This window comes from Peromyscus leucopus, chromosome 7, assembly GCF_004664715.2.
Source record: "Peromyscus leucopus breed LL Stock chromosome 7, UCI_PerLeu_2.1, whole genome shotgun sequence".
Lineage (NCBI taxonomy): Eukaryota > Metazoa > Chordata > Mammalia > Rodentia > Cricetidae > Peromyscus > Peromyscus leucopus.
Window position 1 is genome coordinate 102333740 of NC_051069.1, and position 19442 is coordinate 102353181.

General features: G+C 42.0%; 1 protein-coding gene across 5 annotated transcripts in view; it reads left to right on the forward strand.

The window, feature by feature from the left end:
• Positions 1 to 19442, forward strand: part of Ubp1 (upstream binding protein 1) — a 50197-nt gene that overhangs the window by 26917 nt on the left and 3838 nt on the right. For 2 of the 5 annotated variants that reach the window (XM_028893004.2, XM_028893001.2), the window contains 12 exons: positions 530 to 635; positions 1270 to 1376; positions 3544 to 3696; positions 3786 to 3896; positions 4339 to 4446; positions 10139 to 10242; positions 12099 to 12153; positions 12397 to 12490; positions 15362 to 15452; positions 16180 to 16298; positions 18529 to 18671; positions 19313 to 19364. In XM_028893004.2, the coding sequence (XP_028748837.1) occupies positions 530 to 635; positions 1270 to 1376; positions 3544 to 3696; positions 3786 to 3896; positions 4339 to 4446; positions 10139 to 10242; positions 12099 to 12153; positions 12397 to 12490; positions 15362 to 15452; positions 16180 to 16298; positions 18529 to 18671; positions 19313 to 19364 (1243 nt within the window). Of the gene's footprint in view, positions 1 to 529; positions 636 to 1269; positions 1377 to 3543; positions 3697 to 3785; positions 3897 to 4338; positions 4447 to 10138; positions 10243 to 12098; positions 12154 to 12396; positions 12491 to 15361; positions 15453 to 15619; positions 15735 to 16179; positions 16299 to 18528; positions 18672 to 19312; positions 19365 to 19442 lie in introns of those variants that run through there. The other 3 variants (XR_005092047.1, XM_037208004.1, XM_028893002.2) reach the window with 3 other exon arrangements.

A 19442-nucleotide genomic window follows, 5' to 3' on the forward strand; every position in this document is an offset into this window, starting at 1 on the left:
TTAGACAGTGGTGGTGGTACACACCTTTAATCCCAGTGTTCAGCCGGATCTCCATGAGTTTGAGGGCAGCCTGGTCTACAAATCAAGTTCCAGGGCTGTTACACAGAGAAACCCTGTCTCGGAGGGGGAAAAAAATTACACTTTTTAAATTTGTGCATAATTTTTAGTTATAATTCTTGGTAACTAAGTAAGTGTGTCATAAATTAGATATCCAAGAATAGAAACAGGTGGAATTTCTCTTCTCATTTTGGAACTAAGATGTCACTCACTATATAGCCTATGTGGGCTTTGAAACTAGCTGTTTATGTGACCCAGGATGGCTTCAAACTTGAAGCAATCCTCCTGCCTCAGCCTCTCAAGTGCTGGCATTTAGGTGTGAGCTATGGTGCTCAACCTCACTGAAGGAGCATTTAAAGCAGAACCTGGTTTTGTATGCTCATCTATTACTATTTAATAAGTAAAAAACCGAAAATGCTTCTGCATTTATTCAGAGTGACTGAAATGCTCACTGTCCTCCCTGGTTTCACAGAGCATCATAAGGGTGGTGTTCCATGACAGACGGCTACAGTATACAGAGCATCAGCAGCTTGAAGGCTGGAAGTGGAATCGCCCAGGAGACAGACTTCTCGATTTAGGTACAGGTGGCTGTCATAGACCATGGAGATGAAGGTGCTGTGTAACTGTGTCCATTAACATGTTGGCACCATTGTAAAATTCATCGCGCGGATGCAGCTTAGGTGTTAGTAGATCTGTGTCTTGAGAACTGTCTTATGTTTGAAAAGTGAAGTAGTTTTGTGGTGCTAAAGTAACCTCCACCAGGAATTGTATGATTTTGAAGCTATTTTAAACCTCAGTTGGCATCGTCCATCATATTCTTAATGAAATGAAATACAAACCGTGGTAGGAGAAACTGTGATTCTTGTTAGGTGGATTTGATATTGAAGACAAGGTTGACTACGGAGAACGTTGAAGGGAAGTTCAACATGGATTAATTATTTCCATAGAACATAATATAGTAAGTTTTAAGTTTGTTTTGTTTTTGTTTGTTTTGATTTTTTGTTTTGTTTTGTTTTGAGATGGGGTTTTACTAGGCTGCCCAGGCTGCGCTTGAACCCCTAGGCTCAAGCTGTCCCCCATACCTCAGCCTCCCAAATAGTTGGGACTCTACTTGAGTGTGTCACCACACCAGGCTCAAATTGTAAGTCTTTTATTTTAATTACTTAAAATGGATGCATTTTTTTTTTTTGTAACTTGTGTTTGAACATACAGATATTCCAATGTCTGTGGGAATAATTGATACAAGGACAAATCCAAGCCAGTTAAATGCAGTTGAATTTCTGTGGGACCCTGCAAAGCGCACATCTGCCTTCATTCAGGTTTGCCTTTTTATGTTGTTATGCATAGTGCCCAAGTCATGTTAGAAGATTGAATTCCTGTCTCATGAAAGTATTTATTTGTAAATTATAACGTAATGTCTTTAAAATAAATTACATACAGTTAAGAGGCTAGAGAGGTGGCTCAGCAGTTAAGAGCACTTGCTGCTCTTCCAGAGGATCTGGGTTCAATTTCCAGCAACCACGTGGCAGCTCACAGCTGTCTGTAACTCCAAGATCTGACATCCTTACACAGATATACATGTAGGCAAATCACCAATGCACATAAAATAAAAATAAATTATTTTTAAAAATACAGTTAAAATGGGTTTAATTTACTAGATTAGTTATATAGACATAAAAGACACTGGGTGATAGTAATAAATTTTTTTTTGTTGTTGTTATTTTTGTTCTGTTTTTTTGAGACAGTCTCTCTACATAGCCCTAGCTGTTCTGGAACTCACTCTGTAACCCAGGCTGACTTTCAGGTCACAGAGATCTACCTGTTGAGTGCTGAGATTAAAGGTGCACCGCCATGCCTGGCAATATTATTATTATTACCTTTTTTTGTTTGTTTTGGAAACAGGATCTCATTTTATAGCTTTGGATGGCCTGGAGCTCACCATGTACAGCATGCCTCCACACCTTTGGGCTTTTAATTTATTTATTTTTTTTTTGTTTTTCAAGACAGGGTTTCTCTGTGTAGCTCTATCTATCCTGGAACTCACTCTGTGGACCAGGTTGTTTTTGAACTCTGTTTCTGCCTCCCAAAGGATGGCATTAAAGGCGTGTGCCACCACTGCCTGTCTTAAATTTTATTTTTGATTGGTGTTCACAATAATACAACTTTCTGTTTTTTTCATGATGCATATTTCTCTTGAACAGAAACTGCCATTTAAAAAGGATACTATTGAAAAAAGTTTTAGGCTTAAAATTTTTTTCTAACATTATTTAAAATGTTCATAATCAAACTTTAAAGCCTCTACAAATGAAGAGATAACGATAGTGGATTCTTCATGTGTCCATCATTTCAGAGATCCACCTGCCTGTGTCTCCTGAGACTGGGATCAAAGCTGTGCACCATCACACCAGGCACTGTTGGCATATTTTAAAACAAACCCCACTGTATTTTATCCATAAACACTTTTGTGTGTCCAAGAGATAACTTTGAAAGTAACATAATTACATATTTAAAACTCAAAAGTAATTGTAATATGTAGTGTTTCCAAATTTGTAAGTGGTGGAATTTTAACTACTGTGCATAGGTAGTCATTATATAGAAGGGAATAGCCATGTAATTGTTAACCAGCTTAAGTAAGCTGTGTTTGCATCAACTCTAATGATCATTAGCATTCAGTATTTGGGTTGTCTGTGAAATATTCCCTTCAGTTAATGATGATGACATGATTCATATTGGTTGAATATTGTCACGTGCTATTAGTGTCTGTCCAATAGAATTATCAGTTTTGTAGTAAATAAGAGTGATAAGACCTGGCCTTACCTCAGGCTATGCAGCCTTATTGCAGAGGTGAGCTTGAATTCACGGTGTGTACCGTGAGGAGGGCTTGTCTGCGTAGCAGTCAGACGTGACTGTGGTCTTGCTGCTTGCCAACTTCATGTTGTACCCTGAGGCTGTTTTCTGAAGTGGTATGGGTAGGGGGAATTGGAGTGAATTTTGCCCCTGGGATCCTGCCAGGACTTGGAAAGGTTGATCTGGAGAGTTTAGATGAATACAAAGGCTTTAGGGACTAAAAATCACCCAGGCAAAGCATCACAAATTGTTGTGTTTGGAGAAGCAGTAGCAAGAAGCTTGGCTGTCTACAGCAGAGGTGGAGGCAGTGGGAAGCAGGCCTTCGGACCCTGGTCGGAGAGAGCATGCTGTTGGGGTGGAGGCGGGTGAGAATGTGTAGATGCTTCTGGGCTCCTTTCCTCACTGGAACCCATCCCCCATGAGAGGAGAAGCACTAGAGCAGGAGAATTGCTGGAGCCCAGTGAGTCCAGAAACACTGAGGTTCTCAAAGGAAGGCCTGTATTCAGGAGCATTCAGGAAATTCTGAGAGAATTTGACTTTTGTCTGTTTTAAGGGATCTTGAATGTACATCCGTGAGAGAATAAAATAGAGCCTCAGTGGAAGGTTTTTGAATGTAGTTCGGCTTGAACTGTTCTGTAGGTACACTGTATCAGCACAGAATTCACTCCACGTAAGCACGGAGGTGAAAAGGGAGTGCCTTTTAGGATCCAGGTGGACACCTTTAAGCAGAATGAAAATGGAGAATACACAGATCATCTTCACTCAGCTAGCTGCCAAATCAAAGTCTTTAAGGTAAGCAATGGAAACCAGGAGGGATGTTCAGTTTTGCTTGTAAAGTTGTGTGCAGCCAGATAAATGAAGTCACCTACTTTGTTTTTAAGCCTAAAGGTGCGGATAGGAAACAAAAAACTGACCGAGAAAAGATGGAGAAGAGAACAGCTCATGAAAAAGAAAAGTATCAGCCATCTTATGACACCACCATCCTCACAGAGGTAATGTGGCGCGGCATTTGGCTTTGCAGAGAAACCGGTTTAAAACGCGTGTTAGCGGGGCCTTGTAGATGTGTTGCAACAAAAGGATTGGGAAGGCTGGGTGGCGGATTGACGTGATATTCTGAGGATTTTTGTGGGCACGTGTTTTACCCTAAGTTTGAGGGTTTTATGAGTTTATTTGCTTGGGTGGGATCTTGAATGAAGATGCTGAAATCCCAATGAGGTCTCAGAATAGACCTTAAAACCTTGAAATTGATAAGAGATTTAAGTGGGGGCCTAGAATGTCCAATTTTTGTCACTGCTGGGGTTTTGCATTTTCTTTAACTTTGAATCCTGTTAGTCATACATTTGTTTAATTGAGCGCAAAGACATGAAAACAGGGTATTAGGTCTTTCTTTGTATAATGAAAAGACATTGACCCCAATCTTTGGTGTTTGTCCAGATGAGGCTTGAGCCTATAATTGAAGATGCAGTTGAACATGAGCAGAAAAAGTCCAGCAAGCGGACTTTGCCAGCAGACTACGGTGATTCTCTGGCAAAGCGAGGCAGTGTAAGGGACTTCTGCTTCTCTTTTCATTGTGCAAGAACCCTTGTGCAGTGTTAGATATAGGACCAACTTCCATGGAAAAGTAAAGCCGAAATTGTTTTTATGTCCATGTCTTGATTTAATTTGCTTTTGTTTAGACTTTCTGCTTTCTGTTTGTTCCTCGCTGAGGAAAATTTCCTAAATCTAACACTTTAAAACAAAGCATAAACAATGTTGACCATAGTGGGTGGTTTTGGAGGGAACGACACTCAGAGAGAGAGATGTTTTCCAACTTGTTCCCTTGTTCCCTTGCCCTCTCCCTCCCTTCTTCCCCTTCACACACACAACTCCTTCAAGATCATGAATTACTTGACTAATTTTAAATCATTTTTATGTAGTTCAGAAGTTTTGCTTTTTCACATGTATACCAAATAAGAAAATTTTGTAGATAGTTAAATGATGGCAGCAAGCTTGACATTACCATGTGCAGTACTCTGTGTGACCTTCCCTGCATGCACTATAAGAATGTGTGTCTGTCTGTGCTTTTAAAAGCCTCCTCGGCAGCACTGGTAGAAGAACATCCTTGACTGTGTGGTGTCTGCTCTTGGCACCTGCGTTGTGATGTAGCGCTTCAAAGCACAGTGGTGAGCTTGCTGCACCGCACCCCAGGGCCCTCAGCAACGAGCACCTAGTGAGGGTTTGACCGAGCGCTGTCACGGTGAACACCCGAGTCTTAGTAACACAACTCTGCCCAGTAGTCCACAGAGGGTTGTTCTGAGTTCAGATTGAAATCAGCCATATACCCTTCCTAAATATGAGTAGGGATGTGAAAGAATTTGTTAAAATAACTGTTTTGAGAACTCTGTTCATTATTGCACCGTTTGTATTATTAGAGTCCCCAAAATGGATTTTCACTTTTACGGTTATCTATGATTAATTGTGGACTTTGAAGGTCAGTGTCACAAGGACTATAACAGAGACATCATTTCCATTTTAAAGCAACGTTTAGATGCTTCTTTATGCATGCTTGCATCCCAGGGCACTGGGAGCACATGCTGCATTTTCTTTTATTTATTCATTAATTTATTCTTTTACTTATTTTTTTTTTTTACACACCTGCCCAGCATGACCTAGAACTCACCATGTTGCTCAGGTTGACTTTGAACTCCTGGCAGTCCTCCTGCCTCAGCCTCCTGAGTACTAGGATTGCAGGTGTGAGCCACCACACCTGATTCTTTGCATTTTCTGTAGCTGGGCTGTTTTGGTGTAAATCAGAGACAGAGCCACTGAATGCTCTTTCCCCAAATGTGTGCTCTCTAGTTTTATGTTTTATTCACTCTTAATTCTTCTGAAAACCTACAAATGTTCTTAGTAAAATTTTTTGAGGAGATCTTGGGAGCTTAAGTCACTTGCCTTTATAACTTGCCTTATAAACCATTTAGCTAATTTAAAGAAGTTGGTTCTGGTGTGATTGATAGGTAAATCTGTTTTAGCCCAGAGCCAATCCAAATGAGTAAGTCAGTAGAAAATTCTTAACACTTCTTAAGTCTAAAATATGCAAAACGTCAGCAGTTCATGCCTGGGATTTCACATCTTCTTAAGTGTGTCGCCTGCCACCCTGGCTGCGTTTGGTTTGGGTATGATGCTTCTCGAGTTGGTTAGACCGCAGTCTGGAAATCTGTTTTCAAAATGCAGGGTCCAGATCATGAATCCCTTAACCAAGAACGTAGCTGCAGCACTTCGTGTATCTCTTCAAATGTCTGTAAAGGGGATGGGGACAACCTTTCCTGTAGTTTTGGGCTTTCAGTTAAAGGGATGTATATCCAGAAGCCTTGATAAAATCAAAAGGTGCTGGATGACAGGGTCCCACACTGATGAGTTCCCAGGGATGATGCCTAACAAACCCTTTGTGTGTCTTGATCTTTGGCTCACTCCTGAGCTGCCATAGTTTGCTACTGACAGTGGAGCCTCATTCTTTAACCTGGGTGGGAAAATGCTACATTGCAGTACACTGAAACCAGAGCTGCACAGGTCCAGACCATTGGCAGAGCCTTCAGGAACATCGGCACTGTACTACAGCTTGCTTTTAGAAGCACCTTGAGCTATGGGTACCCATTAGTGGTACAGTGCTTGCCCAGCACACATACGAGCCTGAGTTTGCTCTCCAGTCCTACAAAACAACCAAACCCCAGATTAAAAACTCCTCTTGTGATAGTAAAAGCATCTAAATTTGTAAATGTGAAATAGATGAGCGTATGGTGAGTAAACGTGCTGTCTCCACTGTGCCACGCCAACTTTAAGTTTGGGGATAGCTCTGTTTTCTCAAAGAACTGGCAGTAATTACCAAGGTAAATTTGGGAAGGTCTTGCTTTGATTATTAAGAGTTATTTAGATGTGTATGTTTGGTTGTATTGTAATATTTTTTATTAGGAGAAGGGTGATGTAACAGGAAGCTCTTGCATGTAGTGGAGTGACAGTCCATGCTCCCTTGGTTAGATTTGTATGAGCATGGCACAGGCATGGGCTCTTCATGTTATATAAGCTGAGGAGAAAGTGATACTTAGTAAGATGAAAAAGGCCCTGCTCTTAAAGCAACAGGCATTTTTGTGTGGAGTGTAATCTGTACTAAGGTCACTAGTAGAGCTGATCAGTCAGGCCAGTTTCTGCTTTGAAAGGTGATGGTCTTGGAACAATGTCAGCAATGATTTCTCTCTCTCTTTTTTTTTTTTTTTTTTTTTAAGATTTATTTATTTATTGTGTATACAGCATATATGACTGCAGGCCAGAAGAGGGCACCAGATCTCATTACAGATGGTTGTGAGCCACCATGTGGTTGCTGGGAATTGAACTCAGGACCGCTGGAAGAGCAGTCAGTGCTCTTAACCTCTGAGCCATCTCTCCAGCCCGATTTTTCTTTTTTTTTTTTTTTTTTTTTTCTTTTTTTCTTTTTTTTGAGGGGTCCATAATTGGTCAGATGTGAGGAAAGCTGGGGATTTATTTTCTTTCCCTGTCTATGCCTGTGTCTGGTAGCTGCTAAGACACAGATGGTCTCTGCCCAGAGAGGCCTCAGTTCAAGCTCTGTGCTTCACATTAGTGATCTTAACACTTTGCTAAGAAGAATTTGAACAAGATGATTTTTCCCTTGATTATTTTCAAACTGGCATCCAAAAGTTTCATTGTAAATTTGAACAGTTGCAAAGGAAGCATTTCATGGCACGATGTATGTTTTTGTATTTATAATTCTTAAATTTTAAAACTTATCTCTGTGAGTTTGAGGACATTCAGGGCTACACAGAGGAGCCCTGTCTCACAAAAACAAACAAACAAAAAACCAACAACAACCCCAAAAAAAGGTTAAAACTCAAAACTGTTATTAATCTGGGGGAAGTAGGCTACAGAATTCCAAGTATCCCAGACATTGCGAATTTCTTTGGTTTAGTGCTGAGTTTTACTCCCGTCTCCTCTCTTGGTCTCACCCTTGTATCCTGTTCCTTTTAAGTGGTACCTTAATGTGACTGTACACATGTACATGGGAGGCTTTTAAAAATTTATTTTTATTTTATGTGTATGAGCATTTTCCCTGCATGCATGTCTGTGCACCACATGTGCGCAGTGCCCAGGAGGTCAGAAGAGGATGTCAGACCCTCTGGAACTGGAGTTACAGACAGTTGTAAGCTGTATGGGTGCTGAGAACCAAATCTAAGTCCTGGAAAAACAAGTTCTCTTAACCACTGAGCCATCTCTCCAGCCCAGTAACCCTAGCTCTTTACAACATAGCTTCTGAATTTTTGAGTCTAACTCTGTAGCCCAGGCTGGCCTTGAAATCATGACCATCTATCTTCCTTACTCAGTCTCCTGAATTCTGTAGTGCAGGCATGAGCCACCACTCCTGGATACAATAGATTTTTATGAATGGGGAAGACGGAGTTTTGTTGTTTTTACTTTTGTTTTTGAGTTAGGGTCTCATGTAGCTGATGTTGGCCTTAAACTTCTGATCACCTTCTGAGCTTGGTGATAGACATGTGCTACCGTGCCTGGCTTGAAATTTAATTTTTAAAATTTCTTACGACTATAGATTAAGCTTGGGTAGGAAATTAATAATTGGTGTGTATGCTGCCAAGCCCAGCAACCTAAGTTTGATCTCCAAGACTCAAGTTATGGAAGGAAAAAACAGACTCCCCAAATGTCCTCTGACCTCCACATACATGCCATGGCAGGTGTGCACGCATATAGACACACACATATACATACATACATACATACATCATGTAATTTTAAAAAGAAAAACTCATTAGGACCAGTTTATTAAAACAGTTACTCATTTTGTTTGTTTGTTTTGGGTTTTTCAAGGCAGGTTTCTCTGTAGCCCTGGCTGTCCTAGAACTCACTCTGTAGACCAGGCTAGCCTCGAACTTAGATCAGCCTGCCTCTGCCTCCCGAGAGTTGGGATTAAAGGCATGCACCACCACCACCTGACAGTCAGTTATACAAATTTTGAAGAACAGCTAATAAATATAAAAATAGAATGTCTTTGTAAATGCATCTTGAATAAAGAGAGCAGACATAATTTTTAGATATTTTTTTTCCTTATTTTTTTGAGACTAGGCTGGCCTGGAACATCCCCAGGTGCTAAGATTATAGGTGTGTGCCATTATGCCCAGCTTAGATTTTTTAAAATAGTTTTAAGAAATTTTGTTTCGATTTGTCATCATTCAAGATTCGGCATTCCTTTTGAATCCTCTATAGATATACCAGTGATCTTTGTAGATTATTTAGTATCTGCCGGGTGACCATAGGTCCTCCTGAGTAACAAGAGAAAAACTTTTAGTCATTAGAAGTGGCTATTCTACTGTCATTTGCTTGGCTCTAGAGAGTCTTAAACCCTAGTGCTGAAGTTAGATGCCATGCCTTTCTTTCCTGGGAGCTGGCTGATTATAAAGGTACTGACATCCTCAACAGAACAGTTGTAGAAAGAATACCAGCTGTTAGGTGGATATCTGTGAAGCTCAGGAGGGAAGGTTTCTACTTGTAGCCTGCTCAGCATGCTCTGGACCTTGGCTTATTTAGTTTTGCTAACTGTAATAGTGTGTTTCTGTATCTTTACTCTGTCTCTTGTCAAAATTTTGCCTAAGGTTGAGAGATACTCAGTTCACCATATCCCTTTCAGAAAACACACACACCTGGCAGCTTACACACACATTTGGTGTGCTTGCGTGCTAGCCTGTTCATTAAATCTTATTTATATCAAAGTAACAAGTAGGTACTGATGAGGCTGCTTCCTGGGCAAGCATACGAGCAATAAACAGGACCTAGCCACACCCAGGTCACTGTGTGATGTCAGATGTTGCTTGTGAATCCCTTGTCTGCTGTTTTTAAACCTTGAGATATATCTGTTGGAGCACCTGACAGAAGATGCTGGAAGGTGTGTGTGTGTGTGTGTGTGTGTGTGTGTGTGTGTGTGTGTGTGTGTGTGTGTGTGCTTTTAGAAAGCAAATATATTTAAAGTGTCTATACATTTTGCTGCTATCATCACTCAGATTATCTTTAAGCTAAATGTCTTTAGCTGTACAGGATGAATTTGATACATGTTTAATAGGCACCAGGTATCTTGTGCTTTATAAGTTTGCACTGGGTCACTTAGAGACCAGATTACACAAGTGCTTCTTCCACACATTTAAGAAGCATGTTGTTAACTCATTTCTGTTTCTATCCTTAGTGTTCTCCGTGGCCTGACACTCCCACAGCCTATGTGAATAACAGCCCTTCCCCAGCGCCCACATTCACCTCCTCACAGCAGAGCACGTGCAGTATCCCAGACAGGTATCTGGTTTGTGTGGCCATGTGCTTGCACTTAACCGTTGCTCCTGCAAGTCCCCATCCATGCGGCCTCATTTATGTGTGTCTGTGTGTTGGGTGGTGGGAAACAGCCCGGACTTAGGTCATATGATTCTTCACCTGACAGTCTTTGTGCATCTCGTCCTGTGTCTCACTTTGACAACAACAGAAACTGCAGAAAGGGTTGGAGGGGCGTTTTCTCCAGAGACGGAAACAGGAAGATTTTGAGTTTGAGGCCAGCTTGAGGGCTGTATAACAAGACCCTATCTGAACAGAGAGGGAGAGGAGTTTTTAAGATTTAAGAGCCAGGGAATTGTTTTTGAGAGATTTAAAAAAATGGGATACACAGTTAAGGACACAGGGTGAATGGTTGATGTGAAGCTCTGATATGAATATGTTAAGATTACATTGATTACAAAGCACAGTGGGCTTTAAGTTAACCACATGACATAGGTTTTTTGTTTGTTTGTTTTTTGCACTGTTTCTTACTCTCTCAGCTAGTGTAGTTTTAGTTGAGTATTTAATATTAAAGGAAAGACTATGGTGGCTTTCAAATCAGGACCTCTGGATTTTGTTGTATGTGTTACCTGGCAGTTGAGGGTCCAGGGAGCTCAGAGTGGGAGCTGTATAGGCCTGAGGCTTCTATGAGCCCTCAGCTCCTGCAGCCTTGCTGGAGGACAGTAGTTCAGAACTTCCTGCTTTTAGGAAGTTTCTTATAGAGCAGAAAAATTATAAAAGCTTGAGATAGCAGGGGAAAGTTCTCTTTAAATGCTCTAGTCTTGTTAACAGGGTCTGGTAAGAAAAACTACAAAATCCTTTCTCTGTAGAGATAGGAAAACTAGCCAGGAGCCTGTTTTCATGCAGCAGTTTTGTCTACAAGTAGAAAAATTCTTGCCAGGTGTGGTGGTACACACCTTTAATCCCAGCACTCAGAGGCAGAGGCAGGCAGATCTCTGAGTTCGAGGCCAGCCTGGGCTACAGAGTGACTTCCAGGACAGCTAGGGCTATACCAAAAAACCCTGTCTGTTAATACAAAACAACAACAAAACCAAGTAGAAAAAATTATCATGGACAAGGGAGACCAGAGAGCCAATGTGTAGCACACAAGAAGTCTCTTGTGTTTCCTGTCTGGGTATTGTTAACAAATTGCTGTGATCTGAGAGATGAGCTTTAAATTGTATACCTTAGTTTTCGAGATGGTTCCTGAGAGCCCACTGTGTTCCCAACATGGTCCCAGGTGCTAAGATATGTAGATGGCCAGACAAGTTCCTGTTGGAAGGGGTTACGTTCTGGCGAGTGGAGAGTAATGTAAGGTATAGGCAGTGGAGAGCTGGTGCTGAGAAAGGAACCCTGTTCCGGAGTGGGCAAGGTGCCTGTTCTCTGAAATTATTTGCAGTTTTCTTTATACCTTAGACTCGGAAGAATGGTGGCAGGTGTTGGTTTCATTTCCTCATTTCTCATGGGTGGATATATTAATTAAAGACAAAGAGATGTATATTTAGTTAGGATCACTGTTTCTTAGAGCCTATTTTATTAGTGTTTTATAGTTATTTTTAGCCGTATCTTATTTAATTTCCCATCTTTTCCTAACTCAGATGAGTGCATACCTCCCTTATTTTCCTGGCACCCATACAAGAACTCAAGGGCACACTTTCCAGCGTGCCCACCACACAGTGCTGCCGTCAGTCTTGTCACGTCCTCTGTGCCCGCCCTACTGTGTGCAGTCTCTCAAGCTTACACAGCTCTCTCCACGGTGTTGTCCTATTTCAAATGACCTGTGCACTAACCTGTCGTTTCTTGACTTAAAAAAAGTTAAAAACTGTTCCTTTTCCTTTCTCCAGCAATTCTTCATCCCCAAATCACCAGGGAGATGGAGTTGCACAGGTGTCTGGGGAAGTAAGTATCTTCCTTGGAAGTGTTCAATACTGCTAAGGTCCTGCACTTTAAACACTTTGACCAAGTTGTGGGTTGCTCAGCCATCAGCTGTGTTCTCTCTTCAGACTTAAGGCCCTTTGAGTTTTGCTTTTAAACATTCTTCATGCCAGTGACTTGGGCTTTGTTTTAGTTTGGGGTTTGGTTTTTGTTTTTAAGCTTGAATGGTTTTCTCTATGCTCACTTTTTTTTTTTCTTCATTAATAGCAAATTCAGCCTTCAGCTACAACCCAGGAAACACAGCAGTGGCTGCTCAAAAACAGGTTCTCTTCCTACACAAGACTGTTCTCTAATTTTTCAGGTAGGTAGGTATGTATGCATGCGTGGGTGCATGACAGTATTTTATTTGTATGTTTTTGTGTTTTTATTAACTAAGAATTTGTCTCCTGGTTTTCCTCGGTTGTGACTCCTTATTAAATTCCTTCCAAACAAGGAAATTAACATTGTTCCAGTCCACTCAAGACAGTTTTATGCGATACTTTCATTCTATTTATTTGTATTACTTTAAAATTATGTGTGTATTTGTGTGCCTGTGTCTAGGTATATGCATTGTGAGTGTGGGTGCCCATAGAAGCCAGAAGTATCAGAACCCCTGAAGCTGGAGTTAGTGGTTGTGAGTTCCCCAACATGGGTGTTAGGACCTGAACTGTGGTCTTAACTGGTGAGCCATCTCCCCAGCCCCAATTCTAACTTACTTTGAGATAATATTTTCTTTATAATAAACTATAAGGACAATTTGAAGATGATCCAGCACACATTCCATTCACTCAGTGTCTCACAAAATTATAGTATTACAGCCAGAAGTCAGCACCATCCTGGGTGTATAGATCTTGTCAACTGTGCTGTGAGTGTAGATCTGTGCAGCCACCACTGCAGATAGATACAGAGGTCGGGTGTCTGTCTGCCCAGGTGCTCTCTCTGTCCTGCTGCATCTCTGTAAGATCATTCTTCCCCCTATCCACACACACCTTTCACACACACACTGAACTGTCCTGCCTATGACTTGGTCATGCTAAGAATGTTAAATAAATAGAAGCCTACAGGATATGGCTCTTTGAATCTGGCCTTTTCTTCGTTGGCCTTATGATCTCAGATCCTACAAGGCTGCCCTGTATCCTGTGGTTTTAGCCTTTTCACATAGAGCAGTATCTCATTTGTGTGCTTTGGCTCAAGTGTGGGTGTCATAGACAGCCTACTCTTTTTCTGCACAGGAAACTAAAGGAATGCTCTGGTGGGACTTTAGGTGTCAAGCAGCAATGCCCCAGGTAGTATGGTTGGTTGGAGAGCATGCAGGAGGCAGGGGCAGTCTTCAAAATGTGTGTGGCCCTTGTGCCTTTCCCCACAGTACATTTGCTAATAGTGTGTCCTGGCCAAACATTCTGAGAAATGCTGGGCCACAGAGATGCAGCAGCTAGCATTCCTTTTGTGTGTGTATGGGGCCACTGAAACAGTTTTTAAGAGGACAGACATGTGTGCACATACCCAGCTGAAGGAAACAAACAGTAGGTTTCTATTATGTCATTTATTGTATTGTCTGTGCTTTGAGGAGTTACTCTTTGTGTAGCTCTTAGATGCTCAAGTTAAAATCCCACATGGAAGTAATTTGCTAGCTGTGATTCACATATTTATATGATAAATAAAGCCTTTAATGTGTGAAAAACTAGAAATCACAGAATTCAAGATGAGGGGAGAGGGATTTCATGAACCATTATAGGACAAGCGGATGGAAAGCACAGCCCATAGAACCTCCTCTGACAGCTGGAGCCTGCTTGTTATGTGAACCCATGTGTGTTCTGTGGAGCTGTAAGATTTTGTCCTTGTGTACAGTGATCACAGGGCTTGGCATTCTGCTTTTTCCTTAACCTGGGGGCTTTGATTCATGCAGAGCTGCCCTTTGGCACATCACCTGAGCCACAGCACTTGGAGAATGGAGAGGACAATTTCTCACAGTCAGCCACATGTCAGAAAGAACTGATGTGCCATCTGTCCCTTTCTCTCCTTGGGTTACAGTTGTCACAACTGGGAGCCCTGCTTCAGAGCTGTGTGTAATGACTCCAGTAGATGAGAGAACCTCTTTCTCTGCTATTTCATTCCAAGAGTGACTCCATAATGACTCAAAGCATGGGCGTTAGGATCTCTGGTCTTGATTCTCTTTACAAACTAGGACTCCATCAGGCTCACCCTTTTGAGCCTATGAAACATAAAGACAACTCCATTATCTTGTTACATATGGGAGTAGATATCATTATATGAAATCATACCTTCATTCTGGAAGTATGGGTCTTGACTGATACTAAGAGAGTTAAAAACAAGATCTTGTGGACATATCCAAACATAATCAAAAGTATGGAAGACATGTGAAGGACTTCCCTTGACCGCTCCAACTTAGCTGTTGCCCAGTGCTTGTGCAGTCTTGTACCCACGTCTCCCTTACACACACTGGCCTTCTGTTGCTTTTAAGGCCAAGGACTTATGGAGGAGATCTTAAAGAACAGAGTGATTCTCTACTAGGCTTGCGTTCCTATTAGAACTGGCTGTGGAGATGGAGCTGTAACAGAGTGTCGTAACTTAAATTGTGTAATGAGACCTGGTCTCCACTTTGCTTACCACTCACTGGTGGCTTTGGGCAAGTTCTCCAGATGCTAAGATTCCTCTTACATTTTATAAAAAAAGAGAGCCAGGCGGTGGTGGCACATGCCTTTAATCCCAGCACTCGGGAGGAAGAGCCAAGTGGATCTCTGTGAGTTCGAGGCCAGCCTGGTCTACAGAGCGAGATCCAGGAAAGGTACTAAAACTACACAGAGAAACCCTGTCTTGAAAAACCCAAACAAATAAATAAATAGGAAGATGGCAGGGCTGCGGGAGATGGGGGTGGGGGTGGGGAGGTGTTTTACACGTCAGGCTGGGGTCAGAAACATGGGTAGCCACAGCCCAGCAACAAGGAAAGAAAGACAGTATGGGAGTCTTGTATTGAGAGCACACGGGCCCTTTGACACCTTGTTACCTTAGCACGTTGTTTCTCAGAAGGACAGATGTGTGTTACTCGTGGATATGTGTAATTCAGGACACCTGATGCTGCTTAAAAGGACAGAACCATATGGAGACAGAGCCCCATGAAGCACCTGCTGTATCCATCCCCTGCTTATTTGAGGATCTCTCTGCTGTTTTCCAGGTGCCGACTTATTAAAGCTGACAAAGGAGGATTTAGTTCAGATTTGTGGTGCAGCCGATGGAATTCGGCTCTATAATTCCCTGAAGTCAAGGTAAAATACTATAGACTGTTCTGTGAGAAATGAGAATGGACCTTTCTCTGCGTGGGGGATTTGGTGGGCAGAATGTGTTTCCACGCTAGGTTGGCGTGTGCCTGTGTGCGCCACCGAGTATCGGCAACATCGTGCTCACGAGAAGACTGTTTTGTGTACACCTTCAGGGCAGGCACTGATGAGGGCAGAGGTAGACTAAGACTGGTAGCAATGCACATGGGCAGGACTGATTTCTTGAAGACGACTGGGTTTGTTGCCAAGAAAACAAAACTTCTAATTTAGGTGAGCTCTACAGAATCTATGGTTTTCAAGGTCATGATTATTGTTAAGCAGTTATTAAATGTGAACTTGTAACTGTCAATTAGAATGCTCCAACTGTGGCTGTGCTGGCTTTGAGACCTACTGCCTGCCATTCCTGTCTCTAGACTTGTGTGGTGAGAGTTTAGTAACTCGAGCCTTACTCATTGCAGATTGTTTAATCAATTTTGAAACTTAAATTTACCAGCATCTGACAGACCATCTCAATGGTTTAGAGTCTGGACCTGTGGTAGTTGTTGTGAGGTGTGTGGTTTTATATTTTTATTAGAGAATTATCTTGCATAATGAAAAAACACTGTAAAGTTCTCCTAAGGAAAAATAGACCTTAGATTCCTTGTAGTTATTGATTGTACATGTGCTGAGGCCACTTCCTCTCCTAGTCTCATTGATGGCATCTTCTGATTTACAGGTCAGTTAGACCCCGCTTAACCATCTATGTCTGCCAGGAGCAGCCGAATAGCACTGTGCTGCAAGAGCAGCCACAAGCTGCAGGCAGTGGAGGCGAGAATGGCAGTGGGACACCCTGCGGTGGGTATTGAGGGCACTTGAGGTCTCCTGTCCTTCCTAAGACTGTCAGAAATGAACCGGTGGAGGATTGTGGAGTTCCCACTACAGAGTTGACAGAGGCAGCTGTAGGGCCATGTCCTTGGGGAAGGAAGAAACTAGAACCTTCCTTAGTTCTCTGCCGTGCATGCCATAGATCTCTTTTTTTTATATAGCTCTATGCATGAAATACCAGGAAGCAATACAATAACTTGAACATGTTGAGACCTCTCTGAATGAATGTAACATTGCCAGCTTGCTGGGGAAGAAACAAGAGGTTTCTCTTTCTTCCCCCATTTCACTGACTAGATGGGAAGGGGGACCTTATCACACATGAGCAAATGGGAGTCTGTGTAGCGGTCTTCCTCCAGTGTAGACCCATCTGGGGGAGCATCTGTTGTGTTGCATGCAGGTCGGAAGGTGGGTGCTGTGTCCTTGGTCAGTGTTAGCACAGTTGCAGTCGCTTACCTTGTGAGTAAAGAGGGCTTCTGTCCTGCAGATTTATCTCAGTTGGACAATATGGAGAAGTCGGGCCTCTCCTGTCTCTTTCCCCCCTCCTTTGAATATAAAGATTTTGGGAAAGGGAGAGGCTAGACAAGGTCTTACTAAGTAGTCTAAACTGACCTCAGAACTGCCATTTCCCTGCCTCATCCTCCAAAGTACTGGGATTACAGATGTGCATCACCACGCCTTCCTCTCACTTATATGGTGGAAGTAATGTCCCCTATTCTCACATTCTGAAACAGAATGAAGGTGACACTCAGCTTCAGAGAAACATGTATTATGGAATTCACAGAGGCAGTTACTTACCCCGATAGTGGGTAGAGCTCTGAAAAATACTGCCTGGCGTGGAGTTCTTTAAACAATTGGAAGAGTTGTAAATCACAGCTGTGAGCCTTTCCATTTATGTCCTTTAACTCCAGGTGTGAGCTGTGACTTAAGATGGAGGACACAAATTCTTACAGGAGTCCTCTGTATCACTCCATCGTATCCATCATCCCATGTTTGCCGGAGTCTAGTGTTACAGAATATGTGTCCTCAGAGATGAGTGCTGGCAGGGGTGAGAGGTAGCTGAAGACACTGGACACCTTTTTCCTTGACCATTCACATTTAGTGAACTTCAACCACAGGGGCTTTTCTGCACTGAACTCTGCCATCACAGCATGTGAACAATGACTTTGACCCTGTTCCCATAAACAGAAAGTTGCTTCCACTTAATTAAAAGAGCCAGAGGGCAGGAACTGGTCATTGATATGGTAATCCTTCAGAGTTACCTTTAGTTTTGAGTTTTAATCCAAAGCTTTTCCAAGTGCGTAATTAGTGAACATTCCTGTACACATAGCTGCTCATTTGGAAGCCAATTTTTCAGTTTCCTTATTGCAGATCCATGTCTGGCTTGAGTCAGTGGTTGAGCAATAACCCCTTGAGTGACACTCACACTGCTGAGTTTAAGTCATGGACATAAATAACAGAACAGGGGATGTTGAACTGAGGCTGGGACTTTCTCTAAAACAGAACCAGACTTCGTTGTCTGTATCCTTCCTTCTCATATGGTGGTGTCTCCATTTCTTTTGATTTGGTGTATATATAGGAGGTGACACAGGGAATTGTTGCTCTTAAATCCTCAGTTGGAGAGTTACTGGTTCAAACTCCTTTTAGAGCTCTTTTTATGCTCTCCCATTGTGTCTACAACACAATGACATTTTAGCTCATGCACAGTTTTTTCATCCTTTGCCCCAATCCATTGTAAGTTCCATTACCCTGATCCCTAATGCTCCCCCCCCCCCAGACAAGGTTTCTCTGTGTAGCCTTGGCTGTCTAGAACGCACTCTGTAGACCAGTCTGACCTTGAACTCAAGAGATCCACCTGCCTCCCAAGCACTGGGATTAAAGGAGTGCACCACCATGCCCAGCTGATACTCTTTTTTTAAACCCTTAATATATGAAACTTTGTTGCAAAAAAAAATATAAAGTCACATCATATAGTACAGGAGGATTAGTATTTATTATACATGACCATAAATAATGTGTTCTTTACTTCAAATAAGTGCGTAGAGATCTTAAGAGGGCAAAGAAATGTTACCTTGTCCCTATTTCTAGTTTGCACTTTATTACTTTGACACTTTGAAAAGGGTGACTGTATAGGTCAAGCATAGATCAGATCAAATATTATTGTTAAAGTGCTATTTTTCTTTCTTTCTTTTTTTTTTTCCAGTTTATCATGCAATCTACTTGGAAGAAATGGTTGCCTCAGAAGTTGCTCGAAAGCTTGCCTCGGTGTTTAATATTCCTTTCCACCAAATTAACCAGGTTTACAGACAGGGCCCCACTGGTATCCACATTCTCGTTAGTGACCAGGTAAATCAAACGGGCAGCAGTCACTCTTCCTGTCTCAGTGGCACTGGTCTACATTGTTGGAACTGTAACAAATGCTGACTTCTTTGCAAGTCTTGAGAGTCATTTTTAAAGAGCTGGGATCAAAATGTGTAAGAGTTTATAACCAGGAGTTAGAGCATCTTAGTAGAGAAGGGATAGTTGAGGAAAGCAGACTGAGCTTTCCCTAACCTTTCTGAAATACTTTTTGGGGCTTTAAGGTCAGTGACGGGCTTCTGTCCTTCCTGAGGGGTGAGGCATTAGATATATTCTCCTTTTACACAGTATTGGAAGAGCAGTATTTTTAAAACATGTAATATTACAAGTACAGCCTACCCCCTGCTCAAGCTATGTTCACTGACAGGCAGTAATAATAGGGAAACAGTCTGCATAATCTTTAAGTCGGTATCCATAGGACCTGGCACAGCAATCTCCTCAGTTGCTCCAGGGTAACAGGTGTAAACTTTGACTATCTCATACTGCCATCATGGATTATCTGGATCCTATATTTGTGTAAGAAAGATGTAAGGATTGTGTTGTAGTCCTTTAGCCACAGATTTAACCGTATATGGTTACTTAAGAACTGGTGGGTCTTATACACTTACACGTCTGCTTTATCTTTCTAGATGGTTCAGAACTTTCAAGACGAGAGTTGTTTTTTATTCTCCACAGTGAAAGGTACTTTCCATGTATGTGTGCCTCGGCATGTTGTGATCATGAAGGACAGTGTGCCCCTGATAGCAGCTCTCTTGTGTG